The sequence below is a fragment of the Malus sylvestris genome, chromosome 17 (genome assembly GCF_916048215.2).
Source record: "Malus sylvestris chromosome 17, drMalSylv7.2, whole genome shotgun sequence".
Taxonomy (NCBI): Eukaryota; Viridiplantae; Streptophyta; class Magnoliopsida; order Rosales; family Rosaceae; genus Malus; species Malus sylvestris.
In genome coordinates, this window is record NC_062276.1 from 1014096 (window position 1) to 1039015 (window position 24920).

The 24920-nt window shown below is 37.3% G+C and overlaps 3 protein-coding genes and 1 long non-coding RNA gene across 9 annotated transcripts in view; 2 read left to right on the forward strand and 2 right to left on the reverse strand.

The window, feature by feature from the left end:
* The window catches only part of LOC126612458 (uncharacterized), a 56140-nt gene that overhangs the window by 19492 nt on the left and 11728 nt on the right, over positions 1–24920 (forward strand). The window lies entirely within an intron of this gene.
* LOC126612455 (uncharacterized) lies at positions 1357–5321 on the forward strand. 3 transcript variants are annotated; one of them, XM_050280868.1, is made up of 3 exons: positions 1357–2561; positions 4404–4541; positions 4948–5321. In XM_050280868.1, the coding sequence occupies exon 1, from the start codon at positions 1602–1604 to the stop codon at positions 2496–2498; it is 897 nt and encodes a 298-aa protein (XP_050136825.1). In that variant the 5' UTR covers positions 1357–1601; the 3' UTR covers positions 2499–2561; positions 4404–4541; positions 4948–5321. The 3 variants fall into 3 exon arrangements, with proteins under 3 accessions (XP_050136825.1, XP_050136827.1, XP_050136824.1); XM_050280870.1 differs by having other exon boundaries at positions 4426–4541; XM_050280867.1 differs by lacking the exon at positions 4404–4541 and having other exon boundaries at positions 1358–2561.
* On the reverse strand, positions 8388–11926 carry LOC126612456 (thymidylate kinase-like). 4 transcript variants are annotated; one of them, XM_050280872.1, is made up of 7 exons: positions 11684–11926; positions 11526–11575; positions 10973–11332; positions 10106–10217; positions 9962–10021; positions 9386–9490; positions 8388–8807 (listed from the first exon to the last, which is right to left on the reverse strand). In XM_050280872.1, the coding sequence occupies exons 2-7, from the start codon at positions 11561–11563 to the stop codon at positions 8691–8693; spliced, it is 792 nt and encodes a 263-aa protein (XP_050136829.1). In that variant the 5' UTR covers positions 11564–11575; positions 11684–11926; the 3' UTR covers positions 8388–8690. The 4 variants fall into 4 exon arrangements, with proteins under 4 accessions (XP_050136829.1, XP_050136828.1, XP_050136830.1 ...); XM_050280871.1 differs by having other exon boundaries at positions 11526–11582; XM_050280873.1 differs by lacking the exon at positions 11526–11575 and having other exon boundaries at positions 11684–11925.
* Positions 16723–19562, reverse strand: LOC126612453 (uncharacterized). The gene is made up of 3 exons (XM_050280864.1): positions 18966–19562; positions 17290–17531; positions 16723–17196 (listed from the first exon to the last, which is right to left on the reverse strand). Exons 1-3 carry the CDS (start codon positions 19440–19442, stop codon positions 16947–16949), a joined length of 969 nt encoding a protein of 322 aa, XP_050136821.1. The 5' UTR covers positions 19443–19562; the 3' UTR covers positions 16723–16946.

The window sequence follows — 24920 nt, forward strand, 5'->3', positions numbered from 1 at the left end:
CCAATGGGTTGTCGGTCCAATGTAGTTCCTGACCACGTGGCAGCGAATGAGGAAAGGCATTCCATAATAGAAAATTTTCCCTTCTGTAAATAGAAAAAATAAGAACTTTAATGAAAATCTTCTAATATTATTTACTTTAACAAAAATTTACATTTTTACATTAAAAAATTAATTTTAGTACTATTAATTTTATCATTTATTTTATCGATTAAAACTCAAAAATTTATAAATTATTTTCATTAATTTTTCTAAAAATAAACATTAAAATGTCGCTTTTGTCGTATGACGTCGAATATCTTGCCCTAAGATTCACTTGCACATCCGACCAACCACGTGTCCATATCATAAAGCACCAAATTTATCTCTTTCACTCGCACAGAGCTCTCGTCGTTCCCCTTCCCTTCGAATTGTTGCCGTGCGCGAGGAGGCGTTGGTGGGAGAGTGCGACTCACGCGGCATGTGTCGCGTACAAACTTTCAGCGTTACTGTTTTCCAACCGAATTTTGATGATCTGCGGCAAATGAAAGGCGACCACGTATTTGATATCTCGAACCTCCCCAAAAGGCAACATTACTACGCTAACCCCGAGCTCTGCCCCACGTGTACGTCTCCTTTCGGCAGTGTCTGACACATAACGCTCTGTGATTGGGTAAGACAGTTGGACAATGAATTCGAGTGGGCCCCACTGGGGGAAAAGATTTAACCAATGAGATCCCGCGCGTCGTTGTTTTGGAGCTGTGACTAGGAGAACTTTTCTAATATGTCAGAAACACGTTACGATACATTAAGTTTTATAATACAATAGTTAAACTGTTTCAGCGTTTTGGGTTCTGGGGGTTGCTGATTTCAAATCGGCAAGATAAAGAAAGAATATTATAACCCCATTTTTATTAATACCAGCTTTTTGTGGTAACATTCGTACTTGTCGAATTGTGCATGTAGTAATTAATTAGTTGAAAGCAATATCAATGTTGTTGAATGTTGATCTTTGGCCCGTTTGTCTAATAATTTGACTTGATATTAGAGCCAAAGAGTGAGCCTTACTGCCAAATGATGGGTGGATCTCCTTGGCTCTGCCTGATAATGGTGGGTCCATGTGGCCACATGTGTTGAGTGTGTCCTCTTACTCCACGTGGCTGCTGAGTGTGAATTTTTCACGTGTGATATGCTAATTGGATCTCACATGAGGAGCTTCTTGAATATCCTATATCGACAAAAAAATATATTTAAATTTGTTAACTTTAATTAATATTAATGTCTTTTGAGATAACCACACATGTTTGATTATTTAAAATGTTAATTAACAAATTAGAGACAATATAAATATTATCGCAGTTGATCTTACGCATGTCTCTCTAATAATTTGAAATGCGTTCTAACCAATTTATATTAAGACATTTCATGTCTGAAGCATTAAAAAATCTCTCCTGGTGCAGGTGGGGGAAGTGCACTGTTTGTTCACGCGCGCTTCCTCTCACGCTTCACGGTTAGTACTTCTGGCCGCCTCCTGTACTAATAGAATCATCACCTGCTTGAGCTACCACTCCGACGAGAGGGAGAAAGAAAGCAAGAGGGAGAAAGATGGTGTAAAGCCGGTTGATATGGAAGGCGGAGAAGGGCGGCGCATACTAAGATGCGCTGGGGGTGAGCAGGATAAGCATGCAATCATGAACCGGAACATGCTCAGATTCCGGCCGATTGCACCGAAACCGGTGGCCAACGGAGCCGGAGAGGTTGGTAACAAAAACTCGGGTTTGAGTGTTTTGACAAGTGCAAGAAGAAAGAGAAAGTACGTTAGGATTTCCAAGAATAATGTATGTAGGGCGAAGAATAAGGATCCTAAGCGCGTGGTGACGACGCTGCAGCTCTTGCCGGAGAAGAACGATATAGAGAGCTCGTCGGACAGTGGATCCGGGCGTCCTTTAGATCCTACGGTGACGGAAAGTAATAACGATAGAAATAATCAAAATAGTTATCCTGCTGGAAAAGAAGATGAGGGCTTACGCCTAGGAATTCCCATGTGGTTGAGGAATTACATGGGTGGTGGAGGAGGATCAGATCCGACGGTGGGTATGCGGCAGATGGTGGCGATGCAGTCTTGGGTGACGGTGGAGTGCGTGACAGGCACATGCATGAATGCGCACGGTACGTTTGGAAGTGTTAGGACTAGGGACGTGGAGGGGATGAGGAGTGATCTGGAGAGGGACACGTGTCCGGGGCTTATATCGGACGGTCAGAACAGGGTGCAGTGGCTGAACGAGGCTTTTAAGAAGATGGTGAGCCAGCAGAAGTGCGCGGCGGAGATAGCGGTGTGGTTGGTGGTGAAAGAGAAGCTGCCGTACGCGGACGCTTTAGCGTTAACGTGCCAAGTAAAGCTGCAGTACGCGGTGGGTAAGGAGAGGTGCTCTCGAATTGTGCCCTGTGATTTGTGGAGAATGGACGGTGGAGGATTTGCATGGAGGCTCGACGTCAAGGCTGCTCTAACTCTAGGCCGTTGATTTGAAGCCGTTTAAAATTTATATGGATTATCAGTAGATGGAATGGAAGGCTGAAGATCTCAGGTATACACATTTGCATTTGTTTGTATATCTATACATGTATATTTTATACATTTGAGTGAGTTTGGTGCAGTCTGTCTTAATTAAGTTCACAAGTAAGATAAACACGGATTAATGGAAAAAATTTATTAATATTTGTGGTGTTGGTAGACAAAGTTAGCTAACAATTTAACTCTAATTTTCGTATCAATATTATACAACATTTTACTAATAAGTCAGTAGAGAGTCCGTAGACAATCCCACTTTTGAGAAACATTGCTCTTTGTACAATTATCTGCTTTTTTAATACAATATTGTTACATTTGTGATCATCCAGTGCCCTAATTATTCAGATTAACAAAAACTAATATTTAAACACCAGGTTAATTAAACTCCATGTCTCTTATACATTTCTTGTTTTAGTTAATTTTAATTTCCTATTCATTCCGTCCTGTCTAGTAATGCAACTTTTAGTCACAGTCATCTACATCTAACCCTTTAAATTAATTGGATCCATCTATAAATAACCATCTGGCTGGTTGTCTTAGATATATATTCTTAGCCAGGAACATGATGTTTATACCAAAAACAGATTAAAAAACAGATTTATATACCAATAGGAGGGAAAACGAAGCGATTAACAAAATACACACACACACACACATATATATATATATATATATCTGAAAATAACATCTCTAATTAATCATGGGAAATTCAATTAGTATAAATTGAACTTTTGAACCCTAGCTAGATGTATGATTTATTGTCAATACTTGAAAAAATAGTTTTTATATATGCACATATATAAGAGGAATAACTCCTGTTCCTAGTTTTGCATTTAACAGAAGTAATAAGAAACTATTGTTGCATAATAAACCTAATTGGGAAGAGTACATATACTGTTATACAAATAAGAGACTGACATGAAAAGGGGCATAAAAAATGTGGTTGTGACATACGCGTATCTATGTAATTTAAATTATTCTATTCTTTTTTCTGATACATGCATCGACAATTTAAGGATCTCGTTTCCAATAAGTTATTCTTTACATAAAAATTGTATTAGATGGTGAGTATACTATCATTTGTTTTTTTTTTTTTTCACTCTTTTTCTTTTTCTTTTATTTTATTTTATTTGGGGGATTGGCTGGGTGTTATAAAAATAGAATTTCCCCATTCAAGATCAAATCCCCATTCGTTTGCTGATGGGAAATGAAGAACTTACGTTGGTGTCGTTAAACTAACCCCAGTTACTATGATCTTTGAGGGACTTTTTTGGGTGCTCTAGAGTATCCGAATTTCTTCAGGTGTTTTAACCGTTAAATTTTACAATTAAAATATTCGAAATACTGGGTACTTTGGAACACTCAAATTTTTTTTTTGTTCTTTTGGTCTGATAAGTACTTAACTTATGAAGAGAGTTATAGTGTTGCATGTGATTACCAAAAAAAGAAGGGTAACAACTACATTGCAATATTATTACCCATTTGAATTTCCCTTCTTCCGCTTGTTGTTTTATCTGATAATTAACTTCAGTCTTTTCATTCATCACTTTATATTACATGCGTGCATGCCCTGTTCAGGTGAAATAATTGGTTCAAAAGAAAAAGGCCGAAATATATGGATTAGTGGAACCAGCAGGAAGGAAAAACATATATAATATAAATGTTAAAATATTTTTACGTATACTGTATACTTGATGTGATCTCAATTATACAGTTTTAAAAGTGCCAAAAGTTTGAGAAAAAGACATCATATCAGCTAAAACTGTAGCTTATATTCGGATATTTGTCTTACGAAATTGTTTAAGATAGATAGAGTGGACTACCAACAATATATCTACTTAATTAACATAATTAGCAGACATATATGTATATATATATAGACAAACTTTGAAAGTAAGGAGATGGAAGCGAAACTGCTCGAATGAAGGCTCTAGCGAGGAGGGAAGCGAAGCTGCTCGATGACAATGGATCGAAAGAGAGTAGACGACCGACTCGTGTAAGTCACTACAGAAAAATAGACTTTTTGAAGAAATGACAATAAGAAAGAGCGCTTGCACTTGAAGAATATTGAATATAAAAATCATATCTTCTGCGTTATTCTTTTAACTCTAAATTAAACGACAATAGAGAACTCACCCTAAAAGGCTAATTGTACATCCTCGAATCTCCTAGCTATCCAACCATATGTAGATATAGACTATTTTCTTCTTCCTTCTGTTTGTTTTCTTATATATTTAACTATCCACTGGAAATAGCTAGACATTGTTTTCGTTTCTTGTTATATAATAATTATTATTGTTATTATTATGTAACAGGGTTTAGCTATCCACTGGCATATAATAGTTAATAATGTTTAAATTTTGTTGCTAAACGATAATTAAGTACATTCATTATTGTAACAGGCTTTGATCTTTTCTGAGGAGGTAGCTGGCTTCTCTGGATCTCCGAAGAAGAGTAGAACAGTAGTCTTGAAAGTGTACATACTAGTAAGCTCGAAGCAACCGCGATGAAATCATATATATATATATATATATATATAATAGAGAAGTGGAGTACGCACTCTTGATTTAGCAGCAAAGCAGCTGCTGATGAAATCCTCAAAGGTTTGAGTACGTACATGTAGAGGAGAGACTGTACTTATTAATGCAGTAATGCATGACGCTAGCAAGCTATGAAAAAACCCGCTGGTATGTTTATATATATTTTTCATATGCAGTAATGCACACCTTCATATCATCAGAGTGATAGCTGTCCAATAATATATATATTGCCCGTCGATCTGTCTCTGAAGTTTCAATTATTTTCTTAATTAATTTTTCAATTTTTGGTGGATAAGTAGTTTCCTCATCAGCATGCACTAATTAAATGAAAAATTTATAAAATACACACTGATTTGAAACGAAGGGGACAATACAATCTGCTTAGCTAGATAAACAAACAAAACATGAATATACAGTCTGCTTAAGGGATAATTATTATTATTATTATTATTTTTTTTAGGTTTTAGTTTTTACTTTTTGTGCTTGAGATATGGAGAAAGTATATAGGAAAATGGATGAATGAAGAAGGTTGGTGGGAGGGAGATTGAAGAACAACTAAAGAAGAATGAATGAAAACAAAATTTTGAATGTGAAAACAATTTAAAATAATTTTGTGCGTAAATTTTCTTATACATGTCTTCAACATCTATCATTCATGCATCCTTCCTTCATTTTTCTCCCACTTAGTTTTTCAAAATCTCAAACACAAAGGTTAAAAACTAAAAGCTAATTAAATACTAGTTAAAAACAAAATGATTACAAAAAAAAAAGTCACTAATATCTCCAAATAACAAAAGGATAATACTTGTATTTCCCCTTTAGGGAATAAGTTCATTACGCTACTTGCAAATAACTTCTCTTCAGTGTAGAAATTTTATTGGAACTGTCAATATTTTAAATTTGAAGATCATCTTTACAGAAAATCATTCGAATCGGTGATTGTTTAATTGTCCAAATGTATCAAACAATTCAAAGTTGTAGGTACCAAGTAGCATATTCATGATAAACCGTTGAGTTATTTGATTCATTTGGATAACTAAACGATCACCGATTCAAATGATTTTTAGTAGGGATGATCTTCAAAGAAAGATTAAGAGATTGAATGTACCAATTATAAAAAGTTTACAGTGAAAATACATTATTTGCAAGTGAGAAAATGAGCTCATTCCCAAAAGAGAACGCAAGAATTATCCACAGAAAAATATGCCCCATTTTTTCTTCCTTTATTCTTTCTTGCTTGATATTTTTAGTGATCATCACTTCTCAATATTTTCTCCATTCCTTCACATACATCACCCTCCATAACTGACCATCAAGGCTGCATGCAGCCATTGGCTTTCTTCCTTCAGAATCACATCATAATTAAACTTGAAGGCCATTCATTTACCAAAACTTCTTGCATATATGTTGCTCCAAACATTCTTCTCGACTTGTGCTCCAATCTTCTGAATGTGTGTTCTTAAAACTATATATTATCCATAATTTAAGTACTTTGAGAAGGTGTAATAATTACGAAAGATACAGCGGCTAATTAAACCCTTAACATGTATTACAGAACTTTTAAATGCACCTAATTACTATGTTCAGTTTTTCCATAATTTTGGCCCGTCGATGGAGCTTGCATTTTCACCGTATGAAGTTTCTCATTCTCTTGAAACTCTTTCTGATCATTCAAGCTAGGAGATTGCCTGATGTGTCAACTCTCCTTTTGCGTCTCTCTCACTCTCTTGATCGAACATTAACTACTATTTCTTTTTATTCACTTAGGGTGGTGCTATTTACACTCATTTTTACTGTTAGTTTAACTAATCCTTTGATCTTTGTTTCATTCGTCCCAACCGCCAGAAATTAAAAGGCGTGTGTGAGTGGTAAAGGGGGTGTATGGATAGCACCACCATTCACTTAATTAGTGAAGTGTTTTGTTTAGTTGTTAGGATTGGATTGGATCAAATAATTCATTATATTCAATTCAAGGTTTGTAAAAGGAAGAAATGAAAAAATAAATCAATTGTGTTTAGCTTGAAGATAGAATATGGACTACTCATTATAGAACTTATATGTTCAATTCCCTTGAAATAGATTGAAAGCGATAAGTTATTCACCTTCATTCTAATCTCATTCGAAGTCCCTTAAAATATACGTCGTTGTGTACTTTACATATTGTAAATTATCCATTCTAATCCAATCCTAAACATCAAGCTGATGCCTTAAGCGTTTTGGGGAACCTTGCTAATTAATTGATTTCTTCAATTATTCTCCTTTCGAAGGAGGGAATATATATATTCGAACAATTAACAATACAAAGAAAACATGAGAATATGCGACGATTAAATAAGTCAACTTAATATTTAATCGGAGGAATATCTTCACTGCGTAAATTAATTAAGTGAGGCCACCAAAGCTCTGGTAATTAGAAAAATATACAGATTCCTCCAAAAGCTGTATGATCTATAAAACCTTGACACATGATCTATAAAGTGTATTCAGATACCTCATAAAAAATCTAACCTATAGAACTACGGCACGAGGATAATGCGTTTGGTTGCTGAGAATAATATTTAGAAAGAGAAATGCACTTACTTTTCTTATGTTTGGTCCATCGAACTTGAGTTTCAAGTAACATAATTAACCATTTATTTATCTAATACATTCTTTGATTATGATTATATAATTTGTATTAAAAAAGGCTTCCACAGCCACCGACCCTAGCCTTTGACTATAGGGTCGGTGGCAGCCTCCAGATTTTTGTGATTTATTCTTCTCTTCCTCCCTATTTCTTCATCTATGCTTCCTTCTGAGCTTGTCGCAGTTGTCTGAGCCTTAATTTGTCTCAGCCATTTGAGCCTTGGTCTCAGCTTTCCTACCTCTCCCTCGCTCCCACTCATCTTTTACAACCTATAATCATAAATTAGATCTCGGATTGTTGGGCTTTATCTTGACACCAGACCCAACACTCACAATCCACTGTCGAACTGATTTGCCGAAAAAATTGAACGAAGTGTGGAACAATTAACATCGGAACAAGGATGTTTTACACACCCCTTTGCCCTCCCCCCTCCTGTTACGTTTTGTGACCTCCCTCGCTTGTGTGGCTATGGATGTTGTGGTTCTTGGTGGATTGATTCTGCACAACATTCACAAATCTAATTTTTGGTTCGGGCGCTCTTTTCAGTTAGGGACGATGTCTTCCTTCGCGGAGCAAGCCTCGGTTACAAATTACAACCCTCGCAAATTCCTGACGCAGGGCTTGGGGCCTCATACATATACATCACCATGTATCCTGTCACTTGTCATGCCATATGTTGAGGTAGAACTGCCAAGACTACAATCAAATTCATTCAAAAGAACTCGCAATCTCGTCTATTTTAGTGAAAAAAAACAATTACGATACATTAATAGTCATGGACAACCACAAACGAAGTACTGAATCCGCGAAACTAAGAAAGACTTTTACCACAGATCCCGCTTTTCGCTGTTGATGGAGTAAACAACACTGAATCAACTCTTTTAGCACGAGTAAAATAGTCATACAATCCGAGATGAAATATGCAGCATTCGACCTTCCACAGATACTAGCGTCTTGCCCTTTCCGGGGAAGAGAAAATTTAACCAGACCAGAGACAAGAGAGGGGTTTCCCTTCTTGGCATGTTTTTACACAATCGAGTACCATCTTTTGCAACTGTTCCTCAACTTCCTCCATGGATGAACAAGCATCTATGATCTGCATCAAGCCAAAACAAATTTAACCTCGGCATAGTATCCACGTAATTCAACTCACCTAAGAATGGTATAATTCGAGAATAACAGTTGCAAACCAAACAATTTAGCAGTGTCGCAGGGTTAGTTGTTTTTGAACAGCTAATGCGATGAGCCTCCGTACTATACAAAAAATTACCAACTTGCAGCATCACTCCAAGATAAACTGTGTACTCAATAATCAGATAATGGTAGCCCAGCCAGCATCTATATTATATATTAGGAACAGATTTCACATCAGTGTTTGTTGGAAAACAAAAGAAAACTTGGGCATGAGAAAATGAAGTTGGAGGAATACGTTTGGCATCACAACCCCACCTATGCTCTTGGTGAGAGTGAAATCTTTTTCCATTTCCGTTCATTCTGTTCCTCTAAATACTTGTTTTAATGGACAACCGTTGATTCAATGTATTCTTTACAGTACAAAAATTAAAAGTTTGAGTAAAAAATTGCATATAGGATGATATGGTCAAGATAGCATCACAACCAGAAGCAAATATCCAAGGTTCTTTAGTGAACTACATGAATGAATCAACAAACTACCTTCCAAGTGGGACCGTGGAGGACCTGATAGTTCTGACCAACCTTCTTCTGAAACTCAAGCTGCTCGTATCTCTCACCTCCATAGCCTCCTCTTTCTGCAGCTTTCTGACAATTATAAATTCATACTTCATATCAACAAAGGGGAAAAATCACTGTGTCGATCTGATTTGCAGAGTAACCATCCAGGCTAATTTGTCAACATCATGCCAGGCTAAATGTAACTAACAGCTCTATTTTCCTCAACAATAAAAGTCAGCATAGAATAAGGACCCTAAGATATCAGTAGTTAGCCATGAAGGGCCAAAAATATACACCCATTATCTATTTTAAGAACCTATTGACTGCAAAATCAATTTGCATACCTAGGAAACTTCTTATGAGGGGCTGTTTGTGTATCTCGGAAGATATGTAAGACCACATAGGTAGCAAGGAATCACCTTAACCATGTTCAATATTAGATATGCAATCACACAGAAAATTAACCGACATACCAAAATCCAGAATTACAAAATATGGGCCAAATCTTCATGTTGTTCTTCCCTAGAATTCAGTGTGAAGATGAAAATGACTACATACCTCAGGTGGTATGTCAAGGTACACTACAAGATCTGGAGCCAATAACCCAATCTCCGGAGCCTGCAAAAGAAACCTCATCTTTTTAATATCCTTATGTACAGAATTTAAAGATCATCAGGGGTAAAACATAAAGCATTTCCCCACCTTACACCATTCAATATCAAGTCCTTTGGCAGATGAAAATGCCACCCCTGAATAGGAATAACGGTCAACGACAAGGGTGGTTCCACTTTTCAATTTGCTCTCCATCAATGATCTACAGGGAAATTATAGATTACTTAGAAAAATGATTTGACCATCTCATTCTTCACCCTAAGAGTGAACTTCAGCTAAAATTGAAGTGCACACACTCTTATAGTAATCAAAATAATTATTAAACAAACTAAAAAAGCCAACGACTATGTCATACAAAATGGGACATGGACTGTTCCTTCCCCTCTTAAACTATTCCTTCCACATTTTGCATAACACCAACTAAGTTAAAAATAACAAGGAAAAACTTCTAACTTTACTAAAGTCTGCCCAGTCGAAATAATACCCAACACATTTTGTAACCAAACATTGTTCTCATCTTGATCAATTTTAGCCAGGTTCCTGAGAAACCTAAATGCGAAATACACGAGGTCATTACAGATTTTATGTAAATGAGCACTGGGACCTAGAAAAACAGTGCATTTGGATGCCCATGAAGACTAGAAGAATCCTGTAAACATATACAGAAACACTCAATAACTTGTTTCCTCACTATCAGCCATACAACTGAAGTAACTTTTGCTGCTTATGAGTTCATTGTGTATTTTACCGTTACATTGGTTTCTAAACTCATCAGAAACTAAACTCGAACAATGAAAGATTAGGTCATTAAACAAGATTGTCACACAACTCGGTAATCAAAAGAAAAAAAATATATATCTCACTGTGTATTGTCCTGGCATCAGTTAGAAACAAAAACAACAATCAGAAGAAGTGCAATATATAGGAAACCTCACAACAAAGAATAGCATAACCAACCTCTTCTCCCAACGGTTGGCACTAAAGAGTAGATGGATTGTATGATCATCCAGTTGTGATTCGTTGGAAAGATACGAAGATATCATTTTCCCAACACTTGTAGTTCTGTCAGGAAACCGCCACAACTCAGCTGAATACCCTACCCTCTCCAAGTTTTTGACTAGTCTAGTTGATTGTGTTGTCTTCCCACAACGATCCAAGCCTTCAAGAACAACCAAGGCACCTCTTGAATCCTCCTTGCCACCTCTTAGGCTACAGTTCTGATTATTACTCTCCATCCGAATCCGCCTGATAAAATCCTTGTGGGGAAAGTTTGAGTGAAAACCCAACGACCTTCGTACCGCCCTGGCTCCAAATTTCCTAGAGAAGCAAATGCAATCTGTTAGATAAAGCCCTCAACTTCAACCAATTTCGAACAATTTCTGAAATCTATCATCAACATCCATCCTAATCTACTCAAGTTCAAATTTTTCAAAAATGGGTATCAATTTCTAAACATGGCTAGCTGGGAAATGAACCAAAAACACAATAATTTGCAAGCTCAAATTCTTACAAAGCCTTGCAAACAGTAGGATAAGAAGCATGGATCATGTCCCTCTCAACCTACAAACTGGAGATTTAATATTAAAAAGGAAAACAATTCACCAAAATTTGTATGATAACTGTGAACAGAACGTGATCTTGGCTAAAGAAAGAAAAAGGAAAGATTACCTTGAACGATTTGCGCTTCTGGGTAATCAGACTGTCAAAGCAAATGTCAGACAGAAAAGAAAATAACAGTAAAGTAGGAACTTGGGGACCTGTGTGATTTCGCCGGCCAGTACGGTATCCGCCGGGTGGGGAAAGGCGGCAAGTGGGGTTGAGTCGGAGGAGAGTTGCGGCAAGAGGGCTTTGAGTAGGAGGAGAATGGCGGCAAGAGGGCTTTGAGTGGTGGTCTTGATAGAAAGGGTTTTGACTTTTAAAAGCTAACGATACTTTACTAATTTACTTTGGGCTCTTCCTTGTGAATGAGAAATTTTTCTTTGTGTCGAGAACATGGTTCATTACACTAAGTTTTATAATATAATTAGTTTTTTTTTTTAAGTTTTATTCAATTGTGTTATTATACTTGATATACCGTATCCATCTCATTCCCAAAATGCAACCATGTCCATCGATCATCTCTACAAAAATCATACAGATCCGAAATAATTAAACTATTGTATTAAATGATAGCCTTAGTATTTATATGAAAAACCGTATTCGTTTATTTTTTCAATGCAATTGGATGTCTTAATAATTTTATATTTGTCCAATTTTTTACAAAAATAATTTATGAACAATATACTAAAATAAAAATAATTTAAATCGTTGAAGAAAATTACAAAAAGAGTAGGATAAAGTCTCTTTGAGATAAGCTTATTAAGTAACTGCATTTATCAAGCTCTGTAGTAAAAGATCAGCTAAGATCCAGTGTAGGGTCAGCAGAAAACGCATGAGACTCTATCTGGTTTCCCAACCTTGCAAATTCCTTTGCTGGCCATCCTAGCCTTTGCTCTGATCTGTAGACTCTGAGCAGAATATGGTTGCCAGATTTATTTCCCTCCCTCCATGTCCCCTCCCCAAACGGCTTGCCATATTTCCATCGAGGCCTGTCCTTCATCTTGCTTCTGCAACAGAATCAAGGGTTGCTAGGTGGGACTTTGGTGGCGGCTGATTTATTGCTTTTTGTGTACATTTTGGTTTTTTGTATTTTAATTTTAGGGCTTTTTGATGTAGCTACCTCATTTTTTAGATTCTTAGATTATACATCTGTTTCTTTTAAGAATATGATTGAACATTTTCCTAAAATTTTAGTGTCATGTGTATTTTAATTAGCCCATACATTGTACCTAAATTACTAGGCTTGCCATAGGGTTTCCAGTTTATATACCCCAAAAAATAAAGAGTTCCTACATTCTTGCTAACTGATATCTTAGAGTTTGAATCGAAGCAAAAGACTAACGGCTCAAGATAAGAAGAGTTGTTTGTTTTTTTTTTTCCAACGGCACATTCTTCCCATAGTTGAATGTAGCGCAAGTTTTAGATGTTGTACCATGGTCGACGTTGCTATTGAAGTTCCAGGTATTGCTTCTTTAGTTCAAATTATTAGTTGGTTGCGTTGGTTTTGATTGTCTTTTGAAGTCGAGTAGGTAGGTTTTAATTTTTACTGTAGACTGACATCCTCAATCATTTTTTTTTGGTACCACTGTTGAAGTTCAAATGAATTTTTTAATTTGTTTTCATGTATATATTTGATTTTTGAGTCCTCTGATCGGTACGTTTGTTCTTGCTCAGTACTTTGTTTAAATTTTGCTTTATTTCAATTAAATGATTAGATTATAGTTGAAATGGAAGGATTGGTACGTTTTGATTCACTTTGTTAGTATTTAATATGGTAACAATTGGTACGTAGGTTTATCGAGGAGAGAAAACTAACATTTCTTTATAAGAAAATTAATAAAGATGATTTCAAAATTTTGAATTTTAACCAAAATCATATACTAACTTTATTTAATGGTTAACTCTGAACCAATCCAAATAAAATAGTCAAAAATTAAGTTTCTAATTTTACCCCTGACAGCAACACAACACATCGGGCTGGTTTGGTATTGTTGTGCTTTGAAAAAAAACTGCTGTGAGAATAAGCGGTTGTGCTGTGAGAATAAGCGGCTGTGAAATAAATCAGCAGAGTGTTTGATAAACTTTTTTGTAAAAGTGCTTTTGGAAAAGAAAAAAAACAGTCTGATAGTGGGTCTTTTCATTAAAGGAGCACTGTAACTCCGTGTGCTTTGAAAAAAAGCCAGTTTTCCAAAGCTGCAAATAGCAGCTTCAGCTTTTTCCTTTGATTTCAGCTTATTCTCACAGCAGCTTCCAAAATAAGCTTTTTTTTTCAGTTTACCAAACACCTAAAACCCTCACAGCTTTTTTTCATGGATACTTTTTTTTTAATCACCTCACTCCCAACTCATCCCCGTCGTCTGTCCCTCCTCGTACCTCCTCTGGATTTCCTCCATTCATATAAAAAAGACAAAAGTTGATTTTTCCTACCTCTGTTGCATTTCCTCCATTCATATAAAAATGACAAAAGTTGATTGTTTTTTGTTATGTCCTTTAACGCTATTTTGACGTGTAATGATTATTTTGGTGTATGGAAATATTATTAATTAGCAAGTACAAATCATTAGGTACGTAAGGGAGAAGAAAATACTGGAGTCTTGTTCTGAGAGGTAGATTGTCTGCCCTTCTAGTTGTGGTGTCCATCCATGCCCTTCTATCTGTACGGTCACGGTTAAGCCATGTTAATATTTTATATTTTCTTTATTTTTATCTTATTATCTCTTATATAAAATGTTGACGTGACTTAATCGTGACCGCACAAAATAGAAGGGCATGGAAGGGCACCACAACTAAGAGGGCAGACAATCTGCCTCCCTTGTTATGTGTCATTAGTCAGTATAATGAAATTTTTAATAAATTTGGTCATTGTAAAAATATGCTGAGGCAATCGCTCCAAGTAAAAACATGCTCTGGAGTAGCTTACATAATGAACCCAAATCCAAAAAATAAAGGGGAGTTCTTCCAAAGAAATACAACTCTAACAAATCAAACAAACAAAAACCGATAGACATCACTAATTAATCAGCAAACAAGAAAATTGTTTCCCTACGAAAAAAGGACACATAAAAAAGGAGCAAATCTTAATCCCGTAAATAGAAAGAGAGACGAAATAGAGAATATGAGAGGAAGAGATGAAAGGGAATGGAAAGAGGAGGGGAGAGATTTTTAATACCGTAAAAAAAAATCTACACATTAGGAATTCAATAATTCATATTTTAATTTAAAAAATATCAATAATGAAATGTAATTTAAATTCATCTGGACCGCACAAATTGAATTCAATAGTCCCCATTAACTTATTTTCCTGGCTCACCACATAAAACCAACAGCTCTGATTTCTTTTACACGCTAATCTGCAATCAAAATATTAGCTTTTAAAGGTAGATAATGTAGTAAAATACATTGACGCGTCCGATTTAAAGTAACACTTTGGGATTCAGATTCATTCGACAAAGACAGATATGGTCACTTTCAATTTGCTAGCATTTAAAGCAACACCGGCAATTTGTAATAAAGTGATGTTATCCATATATTCATTTTTAATTTTTATATTTTTTTTAGTTTTTAGTTGTCCAAATAAATGAGTTAAAGAAAATTAAATTACAAAAATTAACAAAAAATGTGTAAAAGATAGAAGATAGTGTGATGATAGCATCCCTTAGAGCATGTCAATTCCCCTAAGACAATAATTGTCCCGTCAATTGGGCAAAGAGAATTATTACTTAGTACATAGTTTGTGCCCATGTACATCTCCATCCAACATAAATTGCCTAGACAGTTAATATTAAAATTATTCCTAGAAAAATTAGTAAAAATACAATATTATTTTATATTGTTATATATTTCTACGTTGTCTATGAACTTCTCCATCTCCTCCCTCCTTTTTCTCCGTCAACCTTCAACTTAACACCAATTTAACAACGTTAACTTGAAAGAAAAAAAACCTAGAAACTTAAAGAAAAACAACAGCATCCCCCAAACTATCCGACAACCATCTACCCTAACAAGTCCCACTCGTCGTCGCAAAGCACCTCATCGGCGGCGAAGGTTATCTCTTCGCCCTTTCTGTCTCTTCCTCTCTCTCCAAATCAGAGAAGTGGGAAGGCCAATAATTAGAATCATCTAACTCATATCTCCGCAGACATAACCGGCAACGTTGTTGCCAAAAACCTTATCTGATTGATCTAGCCCACCAACAAATTTATGGGTATTTTGGAACAATTTTTTCTTCTTCTGGGATTTGAGGATAGCCAGTTTTTTTTTTTCTTGGGTTTTTTGGGTTCTTTCTGGAATTTGGGGATTGCCACAATTCCTAAAAAACCATAGAAAACCCAAGATTTCAATTCATTAAAACGTATTGTGCTTTAATTTTTACATAATGTTTTTTATATTAATGATTCTAACCATGCGCAGAAAGTTTCGTGGATCAGCCACGAACCACTCGTTTTTACTAATAACCACAAGTAATTAATTAAGTGTCATATATCTCAGTGATAATTGAGCTTGAAGTATTATTCTAGTGTGTTGTTTTTAAGAATTTTTATGTAGAAAACTCTTAAATTAATGTGTTTATTATTAATTTTGATATTCATTTATGTTCAATGCATGTTTTTTTCAGACTAAATGCATTTTACACTGTTGAGGTTTAAAATCAGTTTTGAAATGATTCACAAGATTTCGATTTTTCTTATTAGACCTCAACATTTGACATTAAATCAATTTTCATATTTTTTCAGACTTGTGAGAAAGTAGGAAAGTGGTCATTCAGTAATGTGACAAAGTGATGCAAAATCGACCCCTATGATATAGGTTGTTAATTTAGTCATAGCTTCGACGCTGCGATAGTGTGTATCTTGATAAGTTACTTCATAAACATTTGAACGTATCCACAATTATTTTAAAGAAAAACTAACGAAAAATTCAAAAAAACTTCATTTTTAATGAAAAACCCGTTTTAAAGGTATAATGAATAGTACCAGGGAAAGGTATAAATGTGATTTTTCGTTAAAAGTGAACATTACCGGGAGTGTTTTGTTAAAACTCCCTTATTTTAAAGCAACTGACATGATTTTAACTCCTCACAAACCTCTTTATTTTTCAAGTCATCAGACTTAATCAAACAGATAGCTTATAAAATTAAACTTAGCCTTCTTATTTTAAATTACACACATCATCAGTGAGTATTCATGACAAAACCAAACTAGTTTATGGAAGTTGCACGTTGGTAAACAAGGAAACAACAATGTCCATCACAACGTCACTCAAAGTCGGAGGCAAGAAGTGCAGAACTGAAACACCAGTAGGCAGTAGCCGGCGTCGACACAAGGACATACGGCTAATGGAATTTCTTAATGAAGTCGTGAATGTGTTTGCTGATTTCATCAGGCTTTTCTTGTTGCAGAAAATGGGCAACTCCTTCCAACACAATTACTTCTTCCAGAAGCGGCACAAATTTCTTGAACCCGCCTTTGTGTATGAAGTCCTGAGCACCTAGAGAGTTGTAAACTAGGTCCTGGTCTCCCACAACAAACTTCACCGGAACTTTCACTTGAGCCCTAGTCCATGGTGCAGTCAGTTCCCAATTTCTGCATTGTTAAAGCGAATGAAATTAATTAAAACAACGATTACCTTTAGAGTCATCGACACTCGACAGCATAAGTTCGAAAAAAATTACGTACATGTCCAAATTCCGGTAGTAGTTTATGCTGCCGGTGAAGCCCGTCTTGTCAAATTTGGCGGCGTAGTAGTTCACTTCATCCTCAGACAACCAACTTGGCAAGACAATAGGAGTATCTGTGGGATGTCCAAATCCTTTGCCTTTAGGCAGGAAAAGTGGACCAGGATTCCTATATGTTAGAAACTCCTTGATAACTCTTGTAGTGCCCATCTGAGCAAACTCAGCTTCTATCACTCCTGGCTCCTACAAATATGAGTAAGTTGTCCAGTCATAACTCATAAGCAAAGATTGCAATTGATATCCGCGGGTATGCAATTTCAGAATTACATACTAATGTTTTCTTGTTAAACAAACAGTAATATTTTTTAGTAGAATGATAGGGTTAGCAGGTTAGACTTAGATAGTTAGTTGTTATGAGGAGAAGAATCGGTGGAGATCAAATCCGCACCATAATGCAGATGCATGACTGCTTTCACCATACGATAAGACCCATCTACAACAACAATATTTTCGAATAAACCCAATTGGATTATTAGTTCAAATTCGCAGTCTAGTTAGCAACAGAAATATTCATAGCAACTTCAACCTAAAAGAAAAAAATCACAATCAATTACATTACAATAAAACGTTCATATATCTATTTTTATTTTTCACTCATTTTTATTTTTGTCCGTCGGATTAAATGAATTGACGTCAATATACAAAATTTAACAAAAATGAGAGATTAAAAAAGAAATGTGTAAATAGAACTGCTCTTTAAAATATTTGCTTTTGAAAGGTAGAAAATGTAATAAAAAATAATATTGTCACATCCTATTTAATATAAAATAACACTTTGGGATTCAGATTGATTACAAAGAGCGACAGATGGTCGTTTTCAATATGCCAAGATGGTGTAGAAAGTTAGCTCTTTAAAATAAAGAAAAACTAAAGAAAATTGCTTGAAAATTTTGAGTTTTAACGATAAGGACAAACAATATTGGAGACTTTTCATTAAAACTCTCTTAAAATAATCACTTCCAAAGTGAAGATGTCCACACACACTTTTATTTTTCATATTTCTTTATAATTTTGATTGTCAGATGAAATAATTAAAGAAAATTACATGACAAAAATTAACCCTTTAAAAAGTGTGTTAAAGATTAAAAAAAAAACATGTGTGAAATAGCTATACGATATGTTATAGCTTGTATTTAGAGATTGAATTAATAAGCAAAAGCAAACCTCAAGACCTTTTATTACAGTAATAGAAAGAAATTGAACATTTGCGAGTTCGAATTCTGTCGGTAATTAATCTAACATTTATTCTAACTAAATTTGTCAGTTGACAATAAAAAAAACTAAAAAAAACTCAAGGATAATTAAAAATAAAAAATATCGATTATACCAAAGTGTATCTTTTTAGTTTTGCGAATCTGTTCCTCACCATTAAAATCTGTGAATTCTTATGTCGATTCCTTTATTCCGGACAAAGAAAAAAGAGTGAGAAGCTTGATGTTCGAATTTATTGTTCTAAATTGAAAGTCCAAAATGCAAATCGGAAGCACAATATGTACCTCACAACTAATTTGAGTAAGGATGATTAAATGTTAATCAAATTGACAATTAGTGACTGATGTGGAATTTTAGGGGCTCAAAAATTCCCCAAAAAAAAAAAAAAAAAAAAAGGTAGAGAACCTGAAATCTGCACATGTAGTAGTCATCGCCATAAGCAGCTTGAAACGATTCGATGAACTTCCTCTGAGGGTTTCGTGGGATGAACTGCACGCTCAAGCTGACCAAGGCTTTGACCCGGTCGGGCCGGAACAGGCAGAGGTACCAAGCGATGACGGCGCCCCAGTCGTGGGCCACCACGAACACCTGCTCCTGGTCGGGTGCAATGGCGTCCAGGAGCGCCACGAGGTCTCCGGCCATGTGGAGGCAGGTGTAGCTGGAAGGGGAGGCGGGGGCATCGGTGTCGCCGTACCCTCGGAGGTCGGGGGCTACGGCGCGGTAGCCGAGGTCGGAGAGGGCTAGGATTTGGTGGCGCCAGGAGTACCAGAGCTCAGGAAAGCCGTGGACGAAGAGGATGAGTGGGCCATTCCCTTTCTCGGCGACGTGCATGTTGATGCCGTTCACTTGGACTGTTCGGTGCTCTATTCCCTGCGACTCCATGATCGGCTTTTTTTTTTTTGTAATGGTTATCAGCGAGTGAAGGTGTTTGGGTGATTTTGTGTCATTTTATAGATGGAATCCGGCGGTAACGAATTTTTCGTCGTTTGGGGATAAACAACCTGTTACAACTTACGTGTAATAATGCAATTGACAAATATATATATATATATATATATATATATATATATATATATATTTATTTAATTTCCAATCAATGGGACTGCGGTGCCGACTGCCGACCTGCCGTCCACTAAATAGTGTCCATCTTATCTTTTACTTTATCTTTTTATGTGTCATACCACTTAATTTTAATTTAACTTTGCCAATTTTTTTACATAGTATTATGATGTTGTGATATTCTTCTTCATTTATAAGTAAGAGGTTTTAAGTTTTATTCTTTCTAAAGGTAAATTTAAACCACATTGTTTGATAACCCATTGAAAAGCTTAACCCACACTTTTAACCCTTAATGTCGTTTGTTTAAAAAAAAACTGATGAAAAATTAAAGAGAGAATTAGAATTTCTTGCATATTTTTAATATGTTTTAGATTACATTGATTTCATTTTGAAATTTGATTAAGGTGTTTTAAACAATAACCACGTCAACATATTTCTATTCATTTAAATTACATTTCATTATTGATATTTTGTAAGTTAAAAATTAATTATAATATGTAGATATTTTTTTACATGTGGTTTTTTGTACGGAAACAGTTTTCTGTTTTGCTGATTAATTAGTGATGTCTATCGTTATTTGTTTGTTTGATTTGTTAGAGTTGTATTTCTTTGGAAGAACTCCCCCTTATTTTTTGGATATTGGTTCATTATGTAAGCTCCTCCAGAGCATGTTTTTACCTGGAGAGATTGCCTTAGCATATTTTTACAATGACCAAATTTATCAAAAATTTCATTATACTGATTAATGACTAGAGTCGAAGGCCACAGAACAAGACTCCAATATTTTCTTCTCCATTACGTACCTAGTCGAAGGCCACCAAATCTTCACCCTCTCCGCCCTCGATTACAGCGTTGTCGCCCCCGACTTCCGAGGGTATGGCGACACCGATGCCCCCGCCTCCCCTTCAGCTACACCTGCTTCCACATGGTTGGAGACCTCGTGGCAGTCCTGGACGCCATCGCACCTGATCAGGAGTAGGTGTTCGTGGTGTCCCATGACTGGGGCACCATCATCGCTTGGTACCTCTGCCTGTTCCGGCTCGACTGGGTCAAAGCCTTGGTCAGCTTGAGTGTGCAGTTCCGACCGCGAAACCCTCAGAAGAAGTTCATCGAAATGGTTCAAGCTGTTTATGGCGATGACTATTACATGTGCAGCTTTCAGGTTTGGTACTTTCTATTTATTTTTTTTTTGGAATTTTTTAGCCCCACAAAATTCCATAATATTGGAAATCAATTTATCTTTTTTTAAAGACTAATATAACAAATAAAAAGAAACAAATTAAAGAAAAACAAATGGAGACAAACTCTCCACCTACCTGATAACCACCTACCAAACCACATACAACCTAGGGGTGGGCACGGGCAGGGCCGGGCCCAAAATTGAAGGAACCGAACCATACCTGTTTGTAAATAAAACGGGGCGGGGCGAGGCGGGTTTTGGATTTTTCCAAATGGGATCCGGACCTAACCCGGCCATTTTGAAACGGGCCGGTTCCTACGGGTCCCCGTGGGTTCAAATCTTCACTCACACCTTTGCTTCTCCTCACCTCCCCGCCACCGCCGCAACTCCTCTGACACACCATCCACAGCAGAAACGAGCAGATTACGACTACCACGAACCCACCCATGCTCGCTGCGATTATCTTAACCAGTTTTTCAGAACTGCTTCACAAGGGATTAACCAATATAATTCATAGAATAAAAGTGGAGGGTTCATATTTCAGAACTGCTTAACAAGAGATCATATAATTATGTGGGCCCTACATCATATATATTGAACCTCAATCCTCCATCCATCAGACTGCAATTATGATCTATATATGAAACCAGACGGTAAAAAGTAACTTACTGATCGACGATGGAAACTCGATTGTCTGGTGCTGTTGCTTGACTGAAGTGTTGTAACATGACCGTGCACTAAGTTAATCTCCTTTGATGTAACCATTGCCATAGAGGGTTGGAAATTTCATCAACAACATATGTGTGGATACCATGGCCTTGAGATCATTAATGTCTGTGCGTCCAAAGATGACATTGTATGCCGTTGGGCAATCAACCACCAGACAGTTAGTGGTAATGGTAGCTGTGTAAGGGCCTGTACCAATGGTGAAAGGTAAGTGTATGCTCTCTAAAGGTTGCACGATATCACCGGAGAAGCTTATTAGAGGAGAAATCAAGCGATCGAGCAAGTGTTCAGCTACATTAAGTGCCCTGAAAGCTTCAACAAACATGATATTGACGAAGCCCCCGTGTCTACCAGGATTCGTCGTACTTCAAAGTTGGCTATGTGAGCTTCCACGATCAGTGGGTCATTGTGAGGGTAGATGATACCTCTTTCTTCCTCAAGGTAGAAACATATTGAATCCCAGTTAGGCTTTTGATACTTGCCTCGCCTGATGTCTTCCACGTGAAACACTTGGTGACCAGGTCTTAAAGCTTGTTCGCTGTTTTTCATAGCTCTGTTGGAAGATTCAGATATGGGTGTGCCGCCGCTTATGGAATAAATCACATTCACTTGGCGTTGGTTACGGTTATCCCTTGAAGGATGAAGAAGGAATTGATCAATTTTTCCTTCACGCGCCAAAGTTTCAATATGATCACGAAGGGTGATACACTTCTCACCGTCATGGCCGTTATGCTCGTGGTAGTAGCAAAACGTGCCCGTGTTCTTCGTGGGCTTGTAACCCGACTGCCTCGGCATTGGCTTCGGTATCAGGTGTGCTATGTGGGGTAAATGGCCACGCATGTGGCGTTCAAATGTGTGTATGTCTCATACCTCGGGGTAGGGCCTGTCCTGACACGTGCTTGGCCCACTGTGTTGACTACCTGGGGACGGGCATTACCGTGGTGATACCTTTAGTTATCGCGATAGTGTCCCTTACTCCTTTTACTAAAATGAGACTGGTGAGGATGGAAATATTTCCTTTTGCCCCGAGGTTGATATGTCTGTTGACTTGGCGAAGTATTAAGTAAGGCAGGGGGAGGCACTGCTACTGTTTGGAAGGTCGAGGTATTCTCATTTGGTTGGATCTAGCTTCCACTTCCTACTTGCTGATAAGGGGTGGCTATAGGGGGTTTCCCTTGATATGTCCTTGCCTCGACGGAGGCATAGTTGTAAGCATGTGCCATCACCTCAGAGTAAGTCTTCCAAGTGTTGGTATTAATCATGTACTTAAAGAAATAGTCACGTAGTCCTGCCGTAAGGGCTTTAAGGGCAGTCTTATCGTCTGCCTCGGCACGACGGGAATACTCATGGCTGAAGCGGCCAGCATACATACGTAATGACTCGTCTGACTTCTGATGAATAGTGTACAAGTCATCCGCAGAGTGCAAGTGATAGGTCTGGAAAATGTGTTGAGAAACAAACAGTTTGCTCAATTCCTCAAATGAGTCTACCGTCTCAGGTGGAAGACGACAATACCAGTTTAGAGCTCCGCCAGAGAGGGTGGAGGGGAAGAGAAAACATCGCTCTTCGTCGGTGTGCATCCGGTATGCCATGGTGGACTCAAAGAGGTTAAGGTGTTCAATCGGGTCCTCATTTCCAATTTAGAGTTGCAAGCCAAGTTTCTGCTTTGTCTTTGCTTGGAGGGGGTGTCGAGGATCCTCCTTGTAAGAGGGCCAGACCTAGGTTGGTTCCAATCAGGTATCTCAGCTTGTCATTCGACCTTCAACTTGTTTACTTCCTTAAGGAGTTGTAGGACAAGAGGGTACTGAGTGAAGTCATGTACCACTGGAGCTTTCTTTCGTAAGTCTCAATCTCCTCTTGTAAGTAGGAAGGTTTGATCAAAAGCATGTGATTTTTCCCTGGACTCGCCGCACTGATTTCCAAGGTATGTCTGTTGGAACATCTCTGAGTCCCCTATACCTTCGTGTTTCTCTATGACTTGTTGCCCCTTCCTCAAATTGGTAGCCAGCCTGGGATATGGGAGAGGACCGAGTCTTTCAGAGACCCTTGGGTCATTGATCTTCGAACTTACATGGATGAGATTGTATCGACGTTGCTTTAAGAAGTCTCGACAGTCGAAAAAGACGGTTTTCTATCATTCCACTCCTTCTGTAAGGAGATATCTTCCTCCACTTCTCCTGCTTCGGGTCGAAGCAGCTGGGTTGAGAGAAGTCTCATGTTGATCAATGTTTTGATGATTAGCTCGCTCCTCATCAGGGATACCCATGTCCAAGGAAGGTGACCCTTCGTGTTGGGGGGCACCCAGATGATGGTTAATGTCCACAGGGGTAACGAGCTCGCGTGTTTGAGTACGCCTAGTTTCGTGGAGCGTCTCAAAGAGCTTCCCATACTGCTCCTGGAGGACCTCATTCTTCATTGCTATCTTGTTGTTCTGAACTTCTAGCTCATCGACTTTAGCTTGAAGAGCAACCTTCTTTCCTTCATTCTTTCGTTGCCTCGCACCAGGTGCAAGAAGGGTGTCATTCTGCGTGCTGTGGCTTCCTTCGCTCCCCATGTTGTAGAGGGATGTCTGGTCAAAAGATAGTGTCCAAATGGTGGAAACCACCTTGACAAAGCTGAAAAGAGTGGGAATAAGTGTCGTTCCCACAGACGGCGCCAAATGTTGATGCACAAAATTAGTGAGGACTTTGGTACAACAGAAAGTGTCAAGTTTGTGACATTCGCTAGATTGCTCCGGTCACTAGTGTGGATAAGTATGTAAATAGATAGAGACAGGGAAGCAAACACAAGATGTATGTGGTTCACCCAGATTGGCTACGTCCACGGAGTATAGGAGTTCTCATTAATTGTGAAGGGTTTACACAAGTACATAGGTTCAATCTCTCCTTTAGTGAGTATAAGTGAATGATTTAGTACAAATGACATTAGGCAATATTGTGGGAGAATGATCTCCTTTTATAGAAGAGAGTTTCTAGCTTTGTTCTGACATTGACACATGTCGTGTTGTAATTGGCTTCCGATTTTGACAAATGTCGCGCTATGATTGGCTTCTGATGTTGACACATGTCGCGCTGTGATTGGCTCCTGGTTAGAGGGAAACTCTTATGGGTCCTTGACGGTATAACGTTGACCAGTGCTTGGTAGTTTCGGGATTAGTCAAGTATGGTACAAACAAGTTTATTTAATTGGACTGGACTTTTATGTATCTGTTCCCCCAATGTATTTGGATTACTTTGACTTCCTTTGTGTTGACCTGTAACTTTCTATCAGACTAATTAAATTATCATTTCAGACCAAAAAAAATTATAACTGCATTTACCAATCAGTAATAAGTACAATATTTCCAACTTCCATTGATTATAGTGAGCAGAGTAATTTAAAGCATAATTTTGCTA